The sequence below is a fragment of the Petaurus breviceps genome, unplaced genomic scaffold, assembly GCF_028583685.1.
Source record: "Petaurus breviceps papuanus isolate PSGF00001 unplaced genomic scaffold, PetGlider_PUasm1.0 90847, whole genome shotgun sequence".
Taxonomy (NCBI): Eukaryota; Metazoa; Chordata; class Mammalia; order Diprotodontia; family Petauridae; genus Petaurus; species Petaurus breviceps.
In genome coordinates, this window is record NW_027187360.1 from 2,597,136 (window position 1) to 2,615,865 (window position 18,730).

Below are 18,730 nucleotides of genomic sequence, written 5' to 3' on the forward strand. Positions count from 1 at the left end.
AAAACCAAGCCAATACAGGGGAATCTTTAATTGCCATTACTATCACACAAGTTCTGAGCTCAGAGAAGGCAGAATGAGAGAATTCAGGATTGAGTATCAGAATTTAAAGGGCTGAAAGAAAGGAAAGTATGGAAAAAAACATCATTTATTTTCCTCTCTTTCATCAAATCTGTGGAGGAAATATTTACATGGACAGGATGATACCCATCCTTGTAAATAAAAAAGTGTCTGATTCCCTACACAAGAAATCAATTTACATTTGCCTTAGTAAAGCATTCTGTAATATGAAAGGATGAAATAGGGAAAGATTCACTTCCCTAATTATACTTTGCTTGAACAAGTTTAAAAAAACAAGCATGTCGTAGAATACTTAAGAATTAGGAAAGATCTGAATTCAAATCTTGACTCTTACTAGCTGTGTAATCACACCATGTCATGGGTCTCGGTTTATTCTTCTATAAAATGGTTATATCACCTGTAAAACCCAAATTACAAAGTTATATTAATGATCGATCCCAAGCTTCTCTGAAATGAAGGTCAATCTTTTTAATACCAATACTCTTGGGGAGGGGTTCTACATGACATGCTAATACTAAAATGTCTAAAGAATTAAAGTTGAGAATTTTTGCCCAAAAGTCAATGGAGAGAGGGGCAAGGTTGGGCTAAGCCAACTGTAACACATCACAAACAAGAGAAGGTTAAAAGATATTTCACCAAAGAAATATATCAGAAAAAGAAGAGGGGAGGTCACATGGTGTGAGGACCAAGAGTCCATGTACTCCAATCATGATACCAGTATCTCATCAAAAGGGAAGAAAACTTCCTCTCATCCCACCCCAGATCCTTGGATAGATCCCCTGTAGTAAACTTCTGGATAGAAGTAGACAGGAAGAACAGACAGAGATATAAACTGTAGGAGGAAATACCCACAGCAATGAGACCAGAGATCCATCCGGGGTTTTTGTTTGTTTATTTCTTGGAGAGTACCCTACACCTCACAGGGTGATTCCCAAGCACTTAGCACAATGTCTGGCACATAGTAGGGGCTCAATAAATGTTTAATATCAGGCTCAAATGAGATAATGTATAACATGTTCCTCCACTTTAAAGCTAAAAGCCAAGTATCTTGTTGCTATTATTACTACCATGAGAATTAATAGTATGGAACTAAGTTCTCTGAAAGCAAGGACTTTCTCACTTTGTATCTGCATCCCTGGTATACATATAGTAAAAGTTCTTTATAAATGCTTGCTGACTGACTAAATTTAGAAACTGGTTTGTATTCCTGATTCCTTCCAGGCTGACCCCTGGAGAGATATATGGAATAGGAGAATGAGGATGGTAGAGAAGGAAAGGCTGAATGGTAGAGAAGGAAAACTGGACAGTGAGATAGAAACCTGTGTTGTAGAAGGGGTCTGCCACTAACTTACTAGTCTTGTGTAAATCACTTAGCCACTGTGAGCTTCAGTTTCCCCATCTATAAATCAATAAATAGCCAGATCTTATATAGTTAGCTTTAGGATATGCAAAGTGCTTTACTAGTTATCTCACTGATCCTCACAAATGACCCTGTGAGGTTGTAATAAGAATGTAAATTTCAAAGATCTTCCCTGCCCCTAGGCTAATGTGCACCTGAAGCCTGGGGTGGGGGAGGCTTGTTTTTCAGTAGATACTTCTTGATTGGCCAGTGAGTCAATAAGGTTGTTACATTCTCTGAGCCAGGAGAAGGCTATATAAGCCCTGATGTGTAGCTTTGTTTTGGGACTCACTTTGAGAAGTGTTCTGTGATTTGATCTGAATTCTGGGAAGCCGTTGTTGAGAGTCCCCCGGCTTTGAAAAACCCAGAATGTGGAAACCCAGATGTTGACTGGGTATGGATGTAATGGTTGGACAGTTTGGAAATTTGTCTACTTGATGTTTCTGTCTTGATAATTATGCCTGTATACTTTGAGGTTCAGGGTGCTGACCTTTTCTCCTGAACAAGGTAAACGATATATGTCTGACTGATTAAAGTAAGCTTGTTAACCCATTTTGAGTTGCTTTCCTTTAACAAAGCAGATCCAAGAACCTGTGGTAGCTGCAAACCCTGAGGACGCTTGGGGTGCTTGCTGCTACAGAGGTAGGTGCTGTTAGCCCCATTTTACAGATGAACAAATGGGCTGATTGAGGTAAAGTGACTTGCCCAAGGTCACAGAGCTACGAAGTGTCTGGGAATGGATTTGAATTCAGGTTTTCATAATTCTAAACACCACACAGTCCCTCCCCCAATGCCTCCCCCCCCCCAGGTAAGAAGGCTAAGACTAGATGATCTCTTCCAACTTTAAACCCTATTATCCAAGACTGGCTTTCAAAATTCTCCCTATTCTTTCTTCACAAGAGATACAACATATTAAAATATATTGAGTCTTGGACCAGAAGTCAAAAAGCTAGGGGTGGAGTCTCAACATTGCTCACTCTTTGACCCTAGCCAAATCCCTGTTCTGAGTCTTTTCTGACCTATAAAATGAAAGGACTGCCTAAATGATCTCTTAAGGTAGGTCCCTTCCTGCTCTATAGTCCTATAATTCCAAAAACTACCCTGGGATTTAAAATTCACCATTAACGAGAAACTTGGCTGAATTTTTTATTCAGAAACAGCCAACTTTAAATTGAGAAGAGTTTTTGTTGTTGTTTCAGTAGAGAAAGAGATGCCAACTCCCATGCCCTCCTGGCCTTTAATTGAGCCTATGCCTCTCAGAAGAAGTTGGTGGCTCCTAGCATTGATTGGTCAAGAATTGAAAATAAAAACAGGTCCAAGGATGGGAGGTTGTTTGCCTGCCAGATGGCCAATACCAAGGTTTGAAAAGCTACTGCTTCTCCTTCCCCCATCCCCAAGCAGCAAGGGTCTGCTTCAAGAATGGCTCAGACCTAAGCCTCCAGGGCTCGAGAGTGCCTTTTGCTTTTCCCCAGGAAAATTATCCTTCCAACTTGCAGCTGCAGTAACCTAGCTCTGGACTCAGCTAAGAGGTGGGTGGGTATTATGAGCAAGACCCACCCCCTACCCCCTCTAAGCCCATCATTAAAATAGACTAAGGCTTCCTGGGAGGTAAGGGTGGAAGTAAAGTAGCAAAGGTCCCTGCTGGGGAACAGTGCAAACAGAAAAGGCTGGAGATTAAACTCCAAAATCCTGCATCTAGCCATTTACTGTCAGCTCGTCTGTCTCTCGTGCATAAACACCTTACTTCCTCAGGGTACTAAACAAGTACCCTCTTGTGATCTCTTAAACAAACTCTGGACTCAGAATGTTCTGCTGGGCAGCTAAGAACTGATAAATCATAAGACATCCAGGGACAGGACTCACAATAGAAGGTTCTCTTTCTAAAGTTGCCATGAAAATGAATGAGATTCAGAGCCAGACGACCCAAGTTTCTAGTTCCAAGAAACTAACTAGGTCTGTGGTCTTGGACAAGTTACTTTCCTCACCTACCCCACCCCACACACACGCCCCTCAGTTTCTCCATCTGTAAGATGAAAGTGTTAAACTGAATCATTCCAAGCAAGAAGTTATGGTGAAGATTGATAGAAGAGGCTTGGATTCTTGGATGTAACTAATTTTTAAAATATTTGAATGGAGGAGAGGAGAGAAAAGACAAAAAGGCAGGGAATCCTGGAAAATACTCAGCAAAGACCTCTGTCTTTTTCGCTGTAGACACGAACCACAGGATCTAAGGTCAGCTAAGAAAGTCTGTTCCTCCCTCTTCTCTCCTTTCCCCCAGGGATTTCTACCATGACCCTAAGGAAACCACAAATACAAACCAGGAGGATCAGAAAACGTGAGGAAAGGCTTGCTCCTCGCATGTCCTTTAAGGTGCTCCCGGGCTTTTGCGACTAATGAAAGTCAACAGCCAGACACTACGACAGCAAAGGCTAGGGGGAAATATTGGGATGATTCCTACTGGGAATTAGCAACCCCCGAACCCCAGGTTCCTAAAGGAAGCGATGCTCTCCTCTCTTTCGATTAGGTCTGTGCCCCAAGCTTGGGTTGCCCTATAGCCACCAGCTCTATACTGTGTGAGTCCATGTGGTCCCGGGGGACCCTGTGCTTTAGATCCCTCCTCCCCCTAATCCTCCCGGTTCAGGCTCCCCACTTTTCTGCAATGACCTCCCAGGCCCTGTGCACCTCTCGGTGTTTTCTCAACCCGTGCCGGGCCCAGCCCAATCTCCAGTGCAATGACCCTCTACACCACCACCACCCAACCTAGGTCCACAGACCAGATTCAGCTATGCCTCGCGCCTCTGCCACTGCCCAGTACCCTGTCCAGTTCCGTGACTTCCAACCCCTACCAGCAAAGGTGCTCGGCCGGACCGTTGTGTTTGTCCTGTCTGTCCCCATACATGTGCGCGTGTGTGTGTCACACACACACGTCCCTCCCCCACCCCTCGCTCGCCCTAAGCAGCCCTGGGACTGACCGATTGCAAGAAGCGCAAGGTGCCCACGTAGTCCCGCTCTGTGCCCAGAATCTCGTTGAGGACACAGAGCCGGAGCCTCAACTGGCGCTCAGAGTCCCGAGCTGCGGCGGCGGCGGCGGCGGCTGGGCCAGCGCTAGCCACAGTGGGGCCAGGGCCGGGGGTGGCCGTGGGGCCGGAGACCGGTGGTTCCGAGGGGCAAGAGCTGCTCCCACAGCTGCCGCTGCTCCCGCCCGCGGGCGGCTCCATGCTCGATCGGGAGGCTGGTGGCCCTGGTGGGGGGTCGAAGGAGAAGTCAGGAGCTCTGCTGCCCCATCTCGGACGGGGCGCGCCGGCTGGCCCCGCTAGCGGCTACTCCACTGCATGGTGAGGCGGCCGCTGGGGCGCGAGCAAGACTAGGGGGCGGGCGGTCCGAGCCGGCGGAGGAGGAGCAGGAGGAGGAGGAGGAGGAGGAAGAGGAGGCGGCAGCAGCAGGGGAGAGGGGCTGGCCCTCGGGGCTCTCAGACAGCTCGGCCCCCACCGCGGCCAAGGGAGCGTCTGGCAAGCTCCACAACGACTTCCAGCCGTAGAATCAATATCTCGCACTCTTTCTGTCTCTTACACACACGCTCGGAGTGTTAGTCTTCATTCTCTTGATCACCGAATCACCCGGCGTTTACCAATCTACGACTTTCCTTTGGTTCCCGGTAGCCGGTGATTATTTAAAGGTGTAAAATCTTGGAAGCCCCAGGCCAAAACGGCAACCTTGGCTGGCGGGTCCGAGCCACCACCCCCAACGCCGAAGGTATCAGGAAAGATAAAAAATACGAAGTTGGAATTCTGCGTGAAGCCCAAGTCTCAGCTGTGGACGCCCACGTGAGAAGGGCTTGCTGGAGACAGCTAACTCCAGTTAACTGCACCCGCGCCCACTGGGGCAGCCGAAGACACCCCACCCTCCCCCAGTCCCAGCACCGCACTCCAGTCTAGTGATGCAAATGCTCCCATCAGTGCCTCCTCGGCCCCCCGCTACTCAGCCTGGGATGCAGTTCTCCAGCCCCAGCTCCACGGACACACACACACACACACATACACACGAACTCGCTCTTCAGAGATTGCTGCCAATGCAAACCTGCCCATGGGGCTTAGACTGAAAGGCTTGTGCCCGAGGCGATTTAGTTCTTGGGACTCGCCAAATCCCACTCCATCATATCGTAAACCACCGTGGGGTTATGACAGCGAGGTTGGCTCTGGAATCAGAGGCTGTGGGGCTTTGCCTTCTGACTATGCTACCCCAGTGACCTTGGGCAAGTCGTGGTTTCTCTGGGCCTCCGTTTGCTTCTATTGAAAATAAAGGGATGGGATGGCTAGGTGGTGTAGTGAATAGAGTACTGACCCTGTAGTCAGAAGGACCTGAGTTCAAATTCGGCTTCAGACACTTAACACACACACACACAAAAGCTAGCCCCGTGTAACCTTGGGCAAGTCACTTAACCCCAATTGCCCTCCCAAAAAAGCAAAAAAAAAAAAAAAAAAACCACAAAGAAGAAGAAAAGAAAGGGATTTAGCTAGATGGCCTCAGAGTTCCACCTGAGCTCTAAATCCTATTTTCCTCCAGCCCTGGGACTTTGTAAATAAATACCATTTTCTCCAGCCTCTTATCCTCTGCAGATTTTTTCATCTTTTCTCCCCACAGAAAAGTCAGATAGCTAGCATTTTTTTAAGCACCTACTATGTGCCAAATACTGTGCTTAGGAATACAAAGGGGGGAAAAGTCCCTGCTCCCCAGGAGCTCTGTTTCATGGACATTCACATGCGAACAGCTATCAGACCAACAAGATATATACAGGATAAATTGGAGATAACCAACAGAAGGAAGACCCCAAGATTAAAGAGGGCTGGGTGTTTCTTGTAAAAGGTGAGATTTTATCTAAGACCTAAAGGAAGCCTGAGAAGTCTGGAGATGGATGAGAAGGGAGAGAATTCCCCAAATAGACAACAGTCAGTGAAGCTGGCAGAGATGGAGACAGAGAGTCCTGTGCAAGAAGCAACAAAGAGGCAAGTGTCAGGGTGTTGTAGTCATGTGGAGGGAGTAAGAATACTAGAAAGTCAAAAAGGGGCTATGTTATCAAGGGCTATAAAAACGAAACAGGTTTTATATTTGATCACAGAGGTAATCACTGGAGTAATCACTAGAGCTGACTGAATAGAGGGCTGACATGCAGGGTCAGACTTAAACTTTAGGAAGATCAGTTTGACAACTGAGTGAAGAATGGCCTGGAGTGGGAAAAGACTTGAGGCAGGGATATCAATCATCAGGGTACTGAAACAGTCCAGGCATGAGAACCTACACCAGGGCAGCGTCAGGGAAGAGAACACAGGCATACTGAAGAGATGTTGGGAAGGTAGAAAGGACAGAACTTGACACCTGTTTGGATATGAGAATTGAGAGTGAAGGGTTGAAGAACACAATTAGGTTCCCAGTCTGGATGACTGGTAGGACAGGAGTGCTTTTGACAGTAATGGGAAAGTTTGGAACATGGGAGGTTTGGAGGGAAAGATAATGAGTTCATTTTGTAAGGTGTTGAGTTCAAGATTTCAATGGCAATCCACTGAGATATCTAATAGACAGCTAGAGATGGAAGACGGGAGGTCAGAAAAGAAATTAGAGTTGGGCGAGTAGATCTAAAAATTAGCTACATAGAAATGATCATGGAAACCATAGTAGCTAATGAGGTCCCCAGGTGAGATAGAATAGAGGAAGAAAAGGGCCCAAAACAGAGTTTTGGGGGACCCTCAAGGTTAGCAGATGCGATTTCAATGAAGATTCAACAAAGAAGACTGAGAAGGATTGGTCAGGCAGGTGGGAGGAAAACCAGGAGAGAGCATTGTCATGAAAACCTAGACAGAAGCGAATATCAAGAAAAGAATGATTGGCATTTGTCGTAGGCTATTAGAGGAGTAAAGAAGGATAAGGTGATACCATTCTTTCAGCTTTATCAGTAGAAACTGTTGGGGCTTCTGGGATAAAGAAAAATGCCTCTCCTGGTCCTGCAGTGATAAAAGCAATTCATCCTTTTCTTAAGCCAAGATACAGTTTAGGTTGTTTTGATTGTTTTTGTCCCAAACAATGAAATATACAGTGCTCCCAGTGTGGAGACCCCATTCATAGGTGCAGATTAACAATTTAGTCTGAAAGTTTCCTGGGGCAGAGAAGTTAAATGATTCATTCAGGGTTATTATAGAGCAAGCATCAGAGGCAGGACCTGAATCCAAGTTTTCCTGATCCTTAGGCCTTCCGAGTCTCTCATCCTAGACTCCTCTCAAGCTAAATATAGGGCTTCAGCATCAGGTCTCTATTCCCCTAATAAGCAAGTACATTTTAAATTTTTGCCTAAAACATAGAAAGGCGGTTGGAGGTAGGGCAGAGACTAGTTCAAAAAGGCTAGGACTGGGAGTCAAGTCTGGATCCTAGTCCCAGCCCAGCCTGGCTCTAACCTATTTTGTGACCTTAGGCAAATTATTTCCCCACTCTGGGGCTCAGTTTCTCCATTCATAAAATGGAGGACGGAGTTAGATGAGCCCATAGAGGCCATAGAGTCAGTTCAGTTCCTTCATTTTACATATGAAGAAACCAACCCAGAAAGGTTAGGTAACAGTACAGATAGTACGTAGTCCAAGTGGGACTTTGACTCCAAGTCCATTCATTGCTCTTTCCAAAATACCACCCTGTCCTCTCTCTCTCCCTCTCTCTCTCTCCCCCTCTCCCTCCCTCTCTCCCTCTCTCCCCCTCTCTCTCCCTCTCCCTCCTTCACCCTCTCTCTTTCTCCCTCTCTCCCCCTCTCTCCCTCTCTCTCTCCCTCTCCCTCTCCCTCTCTCTCTCTCACTCTCTCTCTCTCTCTCTCCCTCTTTCTCTCTTTCTCTGTCTCTCCCCACTTCCCCCCACTCCCTGCTGTTATCAGACACCTTTAACCACTCCATAATTCTAAGGCAGGCATTACTTGAGTAAGAGGAAAAGAAAGTCAGTGTATGAGAACTGAAGCATAATGGACTTCTATCATATTTCCAAGGGTCCTGGCTAAAGTCAGTTCCTAATAATTCTGCATGGAGTGGAAAGTTACTTTATCAAAACAAAACATACACTGTGGAACAGCTAGGTGACACAGTAGATAGAACAACTGGGCTTGGCATCAGGAAGACTCATCTTCCTGAGTTCACATCCAGCCTCAGACATGTACTATCTGGATGACCCTGGGCAAGTCACTTCACCTTGTTTGCCTCAGTTTCCTCATCTGTAAAATGATCTGGAGAAGGAAATGGCAAACCACTCCAGTATCTCTACCAAGAAAACCCCAAATGGGGTCACGAAGAATCAGACACACTGGACAACAATAAAACTTCCCTGAAACTTGATTATCTTCTCTGTAAACTGAACACACCTTAAAACAACAACAACAACAACAACAAATTAGTGGAAGGAGCTAAAGGACAAAGGAGAGGAAGAGCCCTCTTTTTCCACTGCCACTTCAATCCCCATCTCACAGTCTGACTTTGGTTTTATTTTTTTCTCTCTCTCTCTCTGCTTATTACATGTTTGATTTATCTCCTCTATTAGAACGTAAAGTCCTTTAGAAAAGTATTCAGGTCTGGTCTTTATTCCTTTGTTCTCTATAGGTACTCACCAAATATGAATATGGAACCTGAATAGGATACTAGTCTGCTTTCACCTATAGAACCCTAAGAATAAGAAAGGACTGGGAGAAAGGCCTTATCTGTAAGAGTCAAACTTACTCAGATCCTTTTCTGTCTCTACTTTTTTTTTCTTTTTGGAGGGCAATTGGGGTTAAGTGACTTACCCAAGGCTAGTTTTTGTGTTAAGTGTCTGAAGCTGGATCCAAACCCAGGTCCTTCTGACTCCAGGGCCAGTGCTCTATTCACTGTGCCACCTAGCCGCCCCATCCTGTCTCTCCTTTTTGACCATGAAGGCCCTTCTCCTCCCAAAAGCCAGCCTCTGTTCACAGAAATAAGTAATAAAGCTAGGTCTGATAGAAACAGCATTGGTGATAGCATTAATCTACTATTAGTCAAGCTATAAATTTGTCCAACCACTTTGAAGGAATTTGGAATCCTAGAGCATTAAACTGGAAATTCAGAGACAGGCATGTTCATCTCAGAGCTCCCACTAGCTTGCTTTGTAACCTTGGGCTCATAGATCTAGAGCTGGAAAAGTCCTTAAAGATCATGAAGTTCAATCCCTTCATTTTGCAGATGAGGAAACTGAGGCACAAAGAGGCATCTCAGTTTCCCTGTCTACAAAAACTCCCTCATAGATCTGACATTCTGGGTTCCAGGGTCTTCCTAGATCAAACATTCTATGTTTTACATTCTAAGGTCCCTTCCAGTTCTGTGAATCTATAACTTAACATTCTTTGACCTGCTACCCAGAAAAATCAGGTTAGATTCTTCCTGATTCCCTGTTTCACACAACTGCCTCAAAAAGCACACCTACAAATATATACAGGTAGCATTCATCTGGGCTCTGCTCTGTCTTGGAATCATGACATTCACCTAAACTGTTGTATTGCGGAAGGGGGAGAACCCTACAGATGGGATCTAATTTTTGTGTGTTGAATGGGGAATATTCTCTTAGTCTGTATTGCTACTGTAAATTAGCATTACTCCCCTCTGTTACCTCACCTCCAGGAGTCCCAATAACAATAATAAGAAAGGTTGTGATTGGCTTAAGATCACACAACTATTTTGTGATATGGTCATTGATAAGACCCAGCTCTCCAGACTCAAGGCTCTGTGCTCTAGTCACTGGAGTAATCAATGGGGACTCCCTAAACATCGGATTTGGCTGCTACCCAGGAGTTATTGCCAGCAGTTAGCTACAAACTAACCCAAACATGACTAAGCAAAGTCAGAGACTGGAAGAGATTGTTTTCTCTTCTGCGACCTTAGCCTCCCCCAGCCCCAGTCTCCTTTTCACCCAGTTTCAGTGGGGAGGGAGATCTCAGATCGTTTGCTTCAGTAAGAGATCTGAGGCATTTTCTGCCAGGAAACCTTCAGCCAAAAAGAACAGAGGAAAAGAAACCATCATTTCACACACACAAAAAGACAGGGAAATTCTCAGCTGTCTTAAACTACAGGGACAATTTTAGAGTTTCCGTAGCCTGCCACATGTTCTGCAAAGAACGGGAAGTTCTCATTTGACTACTATTGCTCAAGTTTCTGAATTGTGAGGGGCAGTGGGTGATGAGGAGCGTAAGAGAGGTAATTGGTTAAAGACCTCAAGTAGGTTATTCCTCCCTTCACAGATCAACCTTAGCACACCCTCAACAACAACAACAGAGTATGGTGGGGTGGGGAGGGAGGAAAGCACTGGCTTTGAGTTAGAGGACCTGGATTCCCATCCTTCCTCTGCTGCTTACTTAGATGACCTTGGACAAGTCACTTAACTTCCCTTTATTTTCCTCATTTGTAAAATGATGGGGTTGGACTACATGACCCCGAGGGCCCTTCTTACTCTAGACCTACATACCTATATAATCCAAAGACAGGAGGCTCTCAGCATCATCCCACCCCTGAAAAGCCTTTTAAATTCCTAAAAAAAAGTTCAAAGAAACAAACAAAAAAGAACATGAAGGAACTCAACAATGGAAGGAGAAGGAATAGAGTTCCAGTATTTCTGAGCCCCACCAATCATTCCCTTGTGTGCAGGTAAGTTAACAAACAAGGTCCCCAAAGTAGATCCCCATTTCTAGCTCAAAAAAAAAAATTAACATTCTGATGGGGGTGGGGAAGGAAATGCTGATTATACTCTCAGGATTTAAAAAAAAAAGAAAATGAAGACACACCCCAAAACAAGCACAGTACAGAAGAACTCTGGTGTGAGTTTCGCTCAGAGCAAAATTATTCCCCTCATTAAGTTCTTGCTTTAGTTAAGATTCCTTGTCTGCCAAATCTCCAGTCCCAAAGCCTTTTTCTGAAAACAGTTTTGCTGGAAAAGTTTCCCTCTCAGGTATAGGGCTCCTATTCAAAGTCTGATTAGGTCAAACACAGATCAGATTGTGAATTTCCAACTTGGGCCTAGCCAAATAAGATTGCCAGTTCACATCAAAAGTTAGAAAGAAAGCGAGTAAGAGCACCGGCTCCAGTGTTGGGATGACCTGGGGATTGAATCTGGGCTCAGATACTTAGCACTCACACCCAGAAATAACTGGCCGTATAACCTTGAGCAAGTTACTTAACCATGATTGCTTAAAAAAAAAAGTTAGAAAGAAAGAAGGAAGAGAGAGAGAGAAAGGGGGCGGGGGAGGGGGGGTGGAAAGAGAGGGGGAGAGAGAGAGAGAACCCATTCTCAGTCCAGCCTGGATTCCATGTAGCCTTTGAGAAGGTACAACAAAGGATGTAGAATGTCAGAGCTAGAAGGAACTTGAAATTATCAATACCTAACCCCCTTATTCTACTGATGAGAACTATGAAGTAGGGGAAAGGATTGACCCAAGATATTTAAGTTAATAAGTGTCAGAGCTAGGACTTGAACCCAGATTTCTTTTTCAGTGTTAGGAGGAAAAGGGGGGAGGGGAGAGAAAGATTTGCAAGTAGGCAGAACAGGCCTGCACCTATGACATTCTGGTCATTCTGGGTTGGGAAGGCCCTTCAGTTTCCTCCTCCCTGGTGCAGTAAATTCTGCGACTCTGATGCCCTTCCCAGTACATGTTAAGCCTTCCTTCCTCACTTCAGTTCCTCTTTTAAAATGCAAATGCTCCTAGGAGAGAGAATGGCTAACTTGAATTTATATAGTACTTTAAAATAAAATATACAAACCACTTTTGCTAGCATAGGGATAGGGACCAATACTCTGATTTCTTTACATAACTGCCAGGTCTAAAGCAGCATCTTCTCTACAAGTGCAAATCTCTTAATGTGTCAGAAAGTTGCCTAGAGCACTTAAAGGTTAAGTGACTAGCCCAGGGTCACTCAGAGACTTGTTCTCAGATCTTTCTGGTCATACCAGGCTACTACCTCTCTTCTCTAGCATAAATTCACAGAATGTCAGAACTGAGAGGGATCTCAGAACATAGAATGCTATTAGTTGAAAGAGAAAGTGAAACACAAAATATAAACTATCAGAACTTGGAGGAGTTTTAGAGGAATCTGGGGTGATAGTTCATAACTGGTTTTTTTGTCTTGTGTTAACCCATTTTCTTTCCCCTTCTCTCCTCTGATAATGGGCCCTCACCACCTCAAGCCTGTACTGTTCCAATAGCAAGCTGGTTGGTTTGCCAGCCACAAGTCTCTCTGAAATTCACTACAATCCATTGTCCAGCCATCAGTTAATCAATCAATATTTATTAAGTGCCTACTATTTTCCAGGCACTATGCTAAACACTGAGAATACAAAAAGAGGCAAAAAACAATCCCTGTCCTCAAGGAGCTTGCAATCTAATGAGGAAAACAACATACAAACAAATATATACAAAGCAAGGTACCTGCAGGATAAATAAGAAATACTTAACTGAGGGAGGGCATTAGAATTAAGTTGAGGGGTGGGAAAGGCTTCCAATAGAAGATGGGATTTTAGTTGGAACTCAAAGGAAGCAGGGAGGTCCATAGGTAGATTTCAAGAGAAAAAGCATTTCTGGAAATGAGAGGTGGAGTGTGTAGTTTGTGGAATAGCTAGGAGGCCAGTGTCATTGCTTGGAAGAGTCAGGGAATAAGGCTCTAGATGACTAGAAAGGTAGGAGGGGATTAGAATATGAAAAGCTTTGAATGGCAGAGTACTTTGTATTTGCTCCTGGAGGCAATAGAAAGACACTGGAGTTTATTGGGGGAGGAGTGATAGGGAGGGGCAGAGGAACAGGTAGCAAGGTCAGACCTGAATTTTAGTGGCTTAAATGGAGAATGGATTAGAGATCCAAGGTAGAAACTTGAAGCAGGAGGACTCACCAGCAGGCTATAGCAATAGTCCAGGCATGAGACACTGGTACCAGTGTTTTGAGAGATGTTGCAGAGGTGGAATCCACCAGCCTTGGCAACAGCTTGAAATGGGATGGGGGAGGAGGAGGGAGCTAGTGAGGAATCCGGGGTGATTCCTAGATTTCAAACCTGAAGGACTGGGAGGATGTGCCCTCCCCCATAATAAGGACAGTTGGATGGGGAGAGGAGAGTATAAGGGGAGAGATAATGATTTCCATTTTGGATATGAGTTTTCGATGTCTACTGGTCACCCAGTTTGAGGTATCTGAAAGACAGCTGGAGGTAGGAGTTTGGAGGGCAGCAAGAAGCCTTTCCCAATCTCTCTTAATTCTTAGTACCTTCCCTCTGTTGATTGTTCCTATTTACCCTGTCTATAACTCATTTGTACATAGTTCTTTGCAAGTCATCTCCCTTATTAGATTGAGGGCTGTTTGTCTTTCTTTGTATTCCCAGTCCTGGGATATAGTAGGTGCTTAATAAATGTTTGTTGACTGACTAACCAACTGTTTTAGGCCTCTTTGGCAGTCTAAGGAGACTGTGGACCCCTTCTCAGAATAATATTTTTTAAATGCATAAAATATATAGGATTACAAAGGAAACCAATTACATTGAATTAAAGTTATCTCTTGTATGTATCTTAATTCACAGACCTCTGGTTAAGAACCCCAGATACATGGCAACCTTTTCATTTTAAAGCAAAAGAAACAGGTCTAGAGAAGGAAAATGACCTGCCTTTCAGTATTAAAGAATTGGTGGTACTCCTTTCCTCCCAGATGTTACTCTGACAGCTCCCATCTTTAGAAAGCAGAAGCAGAAATAGAGGCAGCCTCTTCAAATAACACATTCACTCAGCTTCCTGTCCCTCTAAGACAGATTTGCACACACCAAATACTGTCCCTGGATTTTCTAGGGTTCAAGTGGCTTATCAGATTCCTGAATTCCCTTCCCAAGGCTCCTTCCCTCCTCATTTTTTTTTTTTAAGCAATCGGGGTTAAGTAACTTGCTCAAGGTTACATGGCCAGTTATTTCTGGGTGTGGTGCTGAGTATCTGAGCCCAGATTTGATCCAGGTCATCCCCACACTGGAGCCGGTGCTCTTACTCGCTGAGCCACCTGGCCACCCCTAAGCAATTGGGGTTAAGTAACTTGCTCAAGGTTACACGGCCACGTGTTTCTGGGTGAGTGCTAAGTGTCTGAGCCTGGGATTCGATTCCCAGGTCTTCTCAACACTGGAGCCGGTGCTCTTACTCGCTGTGCTACCTGGCCGCCCCCTCCCTCATTTTCTCTTAACCAACAAAATAAAAGAAAAAAGGAAGGTAATGACTCCCACTGAGATTCTATCCTATCAAAGCTGAGGAAATTAAGTTAGAGTTTAATAAATGCCTGCTGACTGTCTGAATATTCCAAGTAGAGAACTATTCCAGTATCTTCAAAGGCCTGATATCATCTCACCAATAAAATCAAGCCTTGATTATGCACTTACTACTTAACAGGCACTATTCTAAGCCTTGCCTCCTTTCTTTCCTTGTTTTTCCAATAGAATTAAAAAATAGATCTCTTATTAAAAAAAATAACTCCCATGTTCATGGAAATTTACTGGTGGAGTATATATGATAAATGCAGTGAAAGGGGAAAGGAGGAGGGCAGTTCAGGAGATTTTCAGTCTAACCCTAACCCTGTCACTAAGCTATAAATCATGTGACTACACTGAGCCTTAGTTTTCTCATCTGTAAAATAGGTTTTGGTGAAGATCAAATGATATAAGGAATGTGAAAGACCAGTTATAACTTATTGGTACTATTACCTGGCGTTAGGGAGAAATATAACTGACTAAGCCTAACTCCAGTAGGGTTTTCCCAACCACCAGAAGCTTTCTGTTCACCTTGGAAACCACAGTCAAAACTATGAGTCTTTTACTAGTAATTGATTTGTAGGCAACCCTGGGAAGCTTCAGCTTCCAAATTTCAAAAACTAATAGGGACTGAAGGCAATCATAGGGGCACTAAGTCACAAAAGCAAACTGTGTTCCAATGACTAATCTGTCTTTCACCCTGATATTTTTATTCATTTCAGTAGAAATTTATATGAGTCACACAGTTCTTGTTTGAGAAATTTTTTTAATACATCATTGTGTTTATATCTCTAGGATGCAGCACGGCAAGGCCTGGATGTAGTTGGCAGGGGTTTAATGCCTGAAGCAACAACAACAAAAATCTGTCAAATTTCTAATCCCAAGACCCATTTCTTAGCATCCTTTCTCCACTTTCACTATCATTTTTTTAAACTATGTATCCAATTGGATGTGATAAACTGCAGAGTGATATAAACAAACATATTTCACACACATATGTACTTTCTGCCATAAAGTAGAGAAAACTTATACATTAGCTGCTCCAATCCATTCATTTTACATAGAAGGAAACTAAATTGAAATTACTTTCTCAAGGTCATGATCAATCAGATCACCAACCTGTAAGCCTTTATTAAAAGCCTTCTATGTGCCAAACACTCAGTTTGGCCTTAAGGAGGCAAATACAAAAGTGAGAAGGTCCCCGTCTTCGAAGAGTTTATGTTCTGCTGGGATTCCACATATTCACAGCTCAAATTAATGAGAGAGAGAGGACTCTAGGTCTCCTGGTCCTCAAGTCAATTTCTGTTTTCTTTTTTTTAATTTTTTAATTAATTTGTTTGTTTCCTTTTAGTTTACAGGATTCAATTCCACAATTCCTTGAGTTTCACATTTTGTCCCCCTCCCTTCCCTGCCCCCCACAACGGCATACAGCCAAGTATAGGATCTGTAAATACTTTCACATTATACAGTAGTCAGGTTATAAAGACATTGTATCAGATGGAATGAAAAATGGTAAAGAGGACATAAAACCAAACAAGAGAAGGAAAAAGATCAGGTATTTTGCTTCTACCTGGATATAAACTCAGTTCTTTCTAGTTCTTTCTCTGGATGTACATATTTCTCTCCATCATGAGTGTTTTGGGATTGACTTATATCACTGCATTGCTGAGAAGAGTCCAGTCTGTCAAAGCTGGTCATCACACATACATTGTGTCTGTAATTGTGTACAAATTTCTCCTGGTTCTACTCTTCTCACTCAGCATCAGTTTGTATAAGCCTCTCCAAGTAAATATGAAGACCGTCTGCTCCTTGTTTCTTATAGCACAATAGTATTCCATAACATGCATATACCACAACTTGTTCAGCCATTCCACAATTGATGGGCACCCCCTTAATTTCCAATTCTTTGCCACCACAAAAAGAGCTGTTATAAACATTTTTGTGCCTATGGGTCTTCCTCCCACTTCTATGATCTCTTTGGGATAGAACCCTAGGAGTGGTATTGCTGGATCAAAGGATGTTCTTTTTCTACATGCCACTCTGACCCCTCCTGAGCTGTCATTCTCCAAATTTTCAAGGTTGTACAAAAAACTTACCTCCTCCCAGCCATTCTTCGCTCTCTTTGGTCCCACTTGAATCTGAGTTCTTTCAGGAGATGAAGAAGCTTCACTTATGGTACTGTTTTCCCTTATAAGTGTTATCATGTAAGGACATTCTCTTTTGATCTCAGACTTGGCTTTTGTATTGCTTTGTTAATCCTCTTCCATTCAGTTGTTGTTGTTTGTCTAAGGGAGGTGATGCTGGACATGCAAGTGAATTAGATTTAAGTGAGGGAGAGCTATGCAGAGTCACCAGCCTCACTTTCTCCTCCTGAACCATCTGGGTCCAGTGGCCAGATACACATCAGTACTATTGGAGATGGCCCCAGATGCAGTGGAAGACCTTGGCCTTTTAAAACTAAAAAACTTAAGCAGGCATCAATTTGACTGAGGCAAAGCCCATTCAGTGATTAAGCCTAGGTAAAATAAATAGATGATAGATAGATAGATAGATAGATAGATAGATAGATAGATAGATAGATAGATAGATAGATAGATAGATAGATAGACAGATAAATAAATAGATAAATAAATAAGGCAAAGAATGGCCTCTTTAACCTAGCGGGCCCCCCTCCCCTCAAAAAAAAAAAAAAAACCTCAAACTGACAGGGGAAGACTCTCAGGATTTCTGACCAAAACAGAAAGAATTCCTATTTGCATTCACTAGGAGTCAATCAGGACCCAAACAATGACCAAGTGTGGTTTGGCCTGGACCTGTTGTTGGCCAATCAATAAAAGGCAGAGTGATATTTGGGTTTGAGGCATAGTAGTTAAGAAAGAAATCTATCCTGTAAATCCTGAGATATCTTGTGATGTTGCTAAAGGGAAAGGAAGGAAGAAAGGAAAGAAGGAAGGAAGGAAGACCCATTCAATAGGGGCTTTGTACAAAGCAGACACTCATTTATTCATTCATTTACTTAAAAAAAGTTTATTAAGAATCTTCTTGGGGCATCCAGGTGGTGCAGTAAGTAAGAGCACCAGCCCTGGCGTCGGGAGACCCGGGATTGGTTCCGGCCTCAGATACTTGGCACCCACACAAAATGACTGGCTGTGTAACCTTGAGCAAGTTACTTAACCCCAGTTGCTTTAAAAAAAAATCTTCTGAGTATGTGTATATGGAAGGAAGGACAAAGTTTAGCTATGATTCTGTCTCTGCCCTTATGGGCCTTACAATCCATTAGGGTATAAGACACCAACATTAAAAAAAGGTATTAGTACATAATAAATATATTGAAGAGTTACAAAACAAAGTCATGTAGGAGGGCTAAAAGGAAAGAGAGGATAAGGGAAGGCCTCAAAGAAGATGTGGTATATGATCTGGGCTTTAAAAGGTAAGAATTCAACAGGTGAAGGCAGGAGGGAGGACATTCCAGGTATGGGGAACAGCCAAAGGAAACGAACAGTGGTATGTTAAGGCAGTTTGTGTTTTAAAGGAGTCTTCTGGATTGTCTAGAGCATAGAGGGAAGCAATCCCAATGATCATCATTTTTATTAACAAGAATTTATTTATTACCTAGTATGTGCCAGATACTGGGCTAAGGGCTGGGAATTCAAAGAAAGACAAAAAAACACTCCCTCACTTCAAGGAGCTTACAATCTAATGTGGGAGACAACATGCAAACAGTTATGTACATACAAGATAGTATAAATGGGAGGTGACCTTAAAAGGGAAACATTGGCAGCTGGGGCATGGGGGAGCGATTCTTGAAGAAAGTCAGATGTGAACTGAGTCCTGAAGAGATCCAGGAAGGCTGGAGGAGGAGAAGGTACAAGAGGAGGAGGAGGGAGAGCATTCCAGGCATGGGGGATAGCCAGCAAAAAGGCCCAGAGTCAGGAGATGGAGCCTTATGTTTAAGGAATATCTACAATGTCAG

The 18,730-nt window shown here is 43.6% G+C and overlaps 2 protein-coding genes across 2 annotated transcripts in view; one reads left to right on the top strand and one right to left on the bottom strand.

The window, feature by feature from the left end:
• Nucleotides 1–4,847, bottom strand: part of PREX1 (phosphatidylinositol-3,4,5-trisphosphate dependent Rac exchange factor 1) — a 245,713-nt gene extending 240,866 nt beyond the window's left edge. The window contains exon 1 of the mRNA XM_069072366.1: nucleotides 4,450–4,847. Within this exon, the coding sequence (XP_068928467.1) occupies nucleotides 4,450–4,695 (246 nt within the window). The 5' untranslated portion in view covers nucleotides 4,696–4,847. The remainder of the gene's footprint in view (nucleotides 1–4,449) is intronic.
• Nucleotides 1–18,730, top strand: part of CSE1L (chromosome segregation 1 like) — a 415,445-nt gene that overhangs the window by 82,952 nt on the left and 313,763 nt on the right. The gene's annotated exons all lie outside the window — the stretch shown is intronic.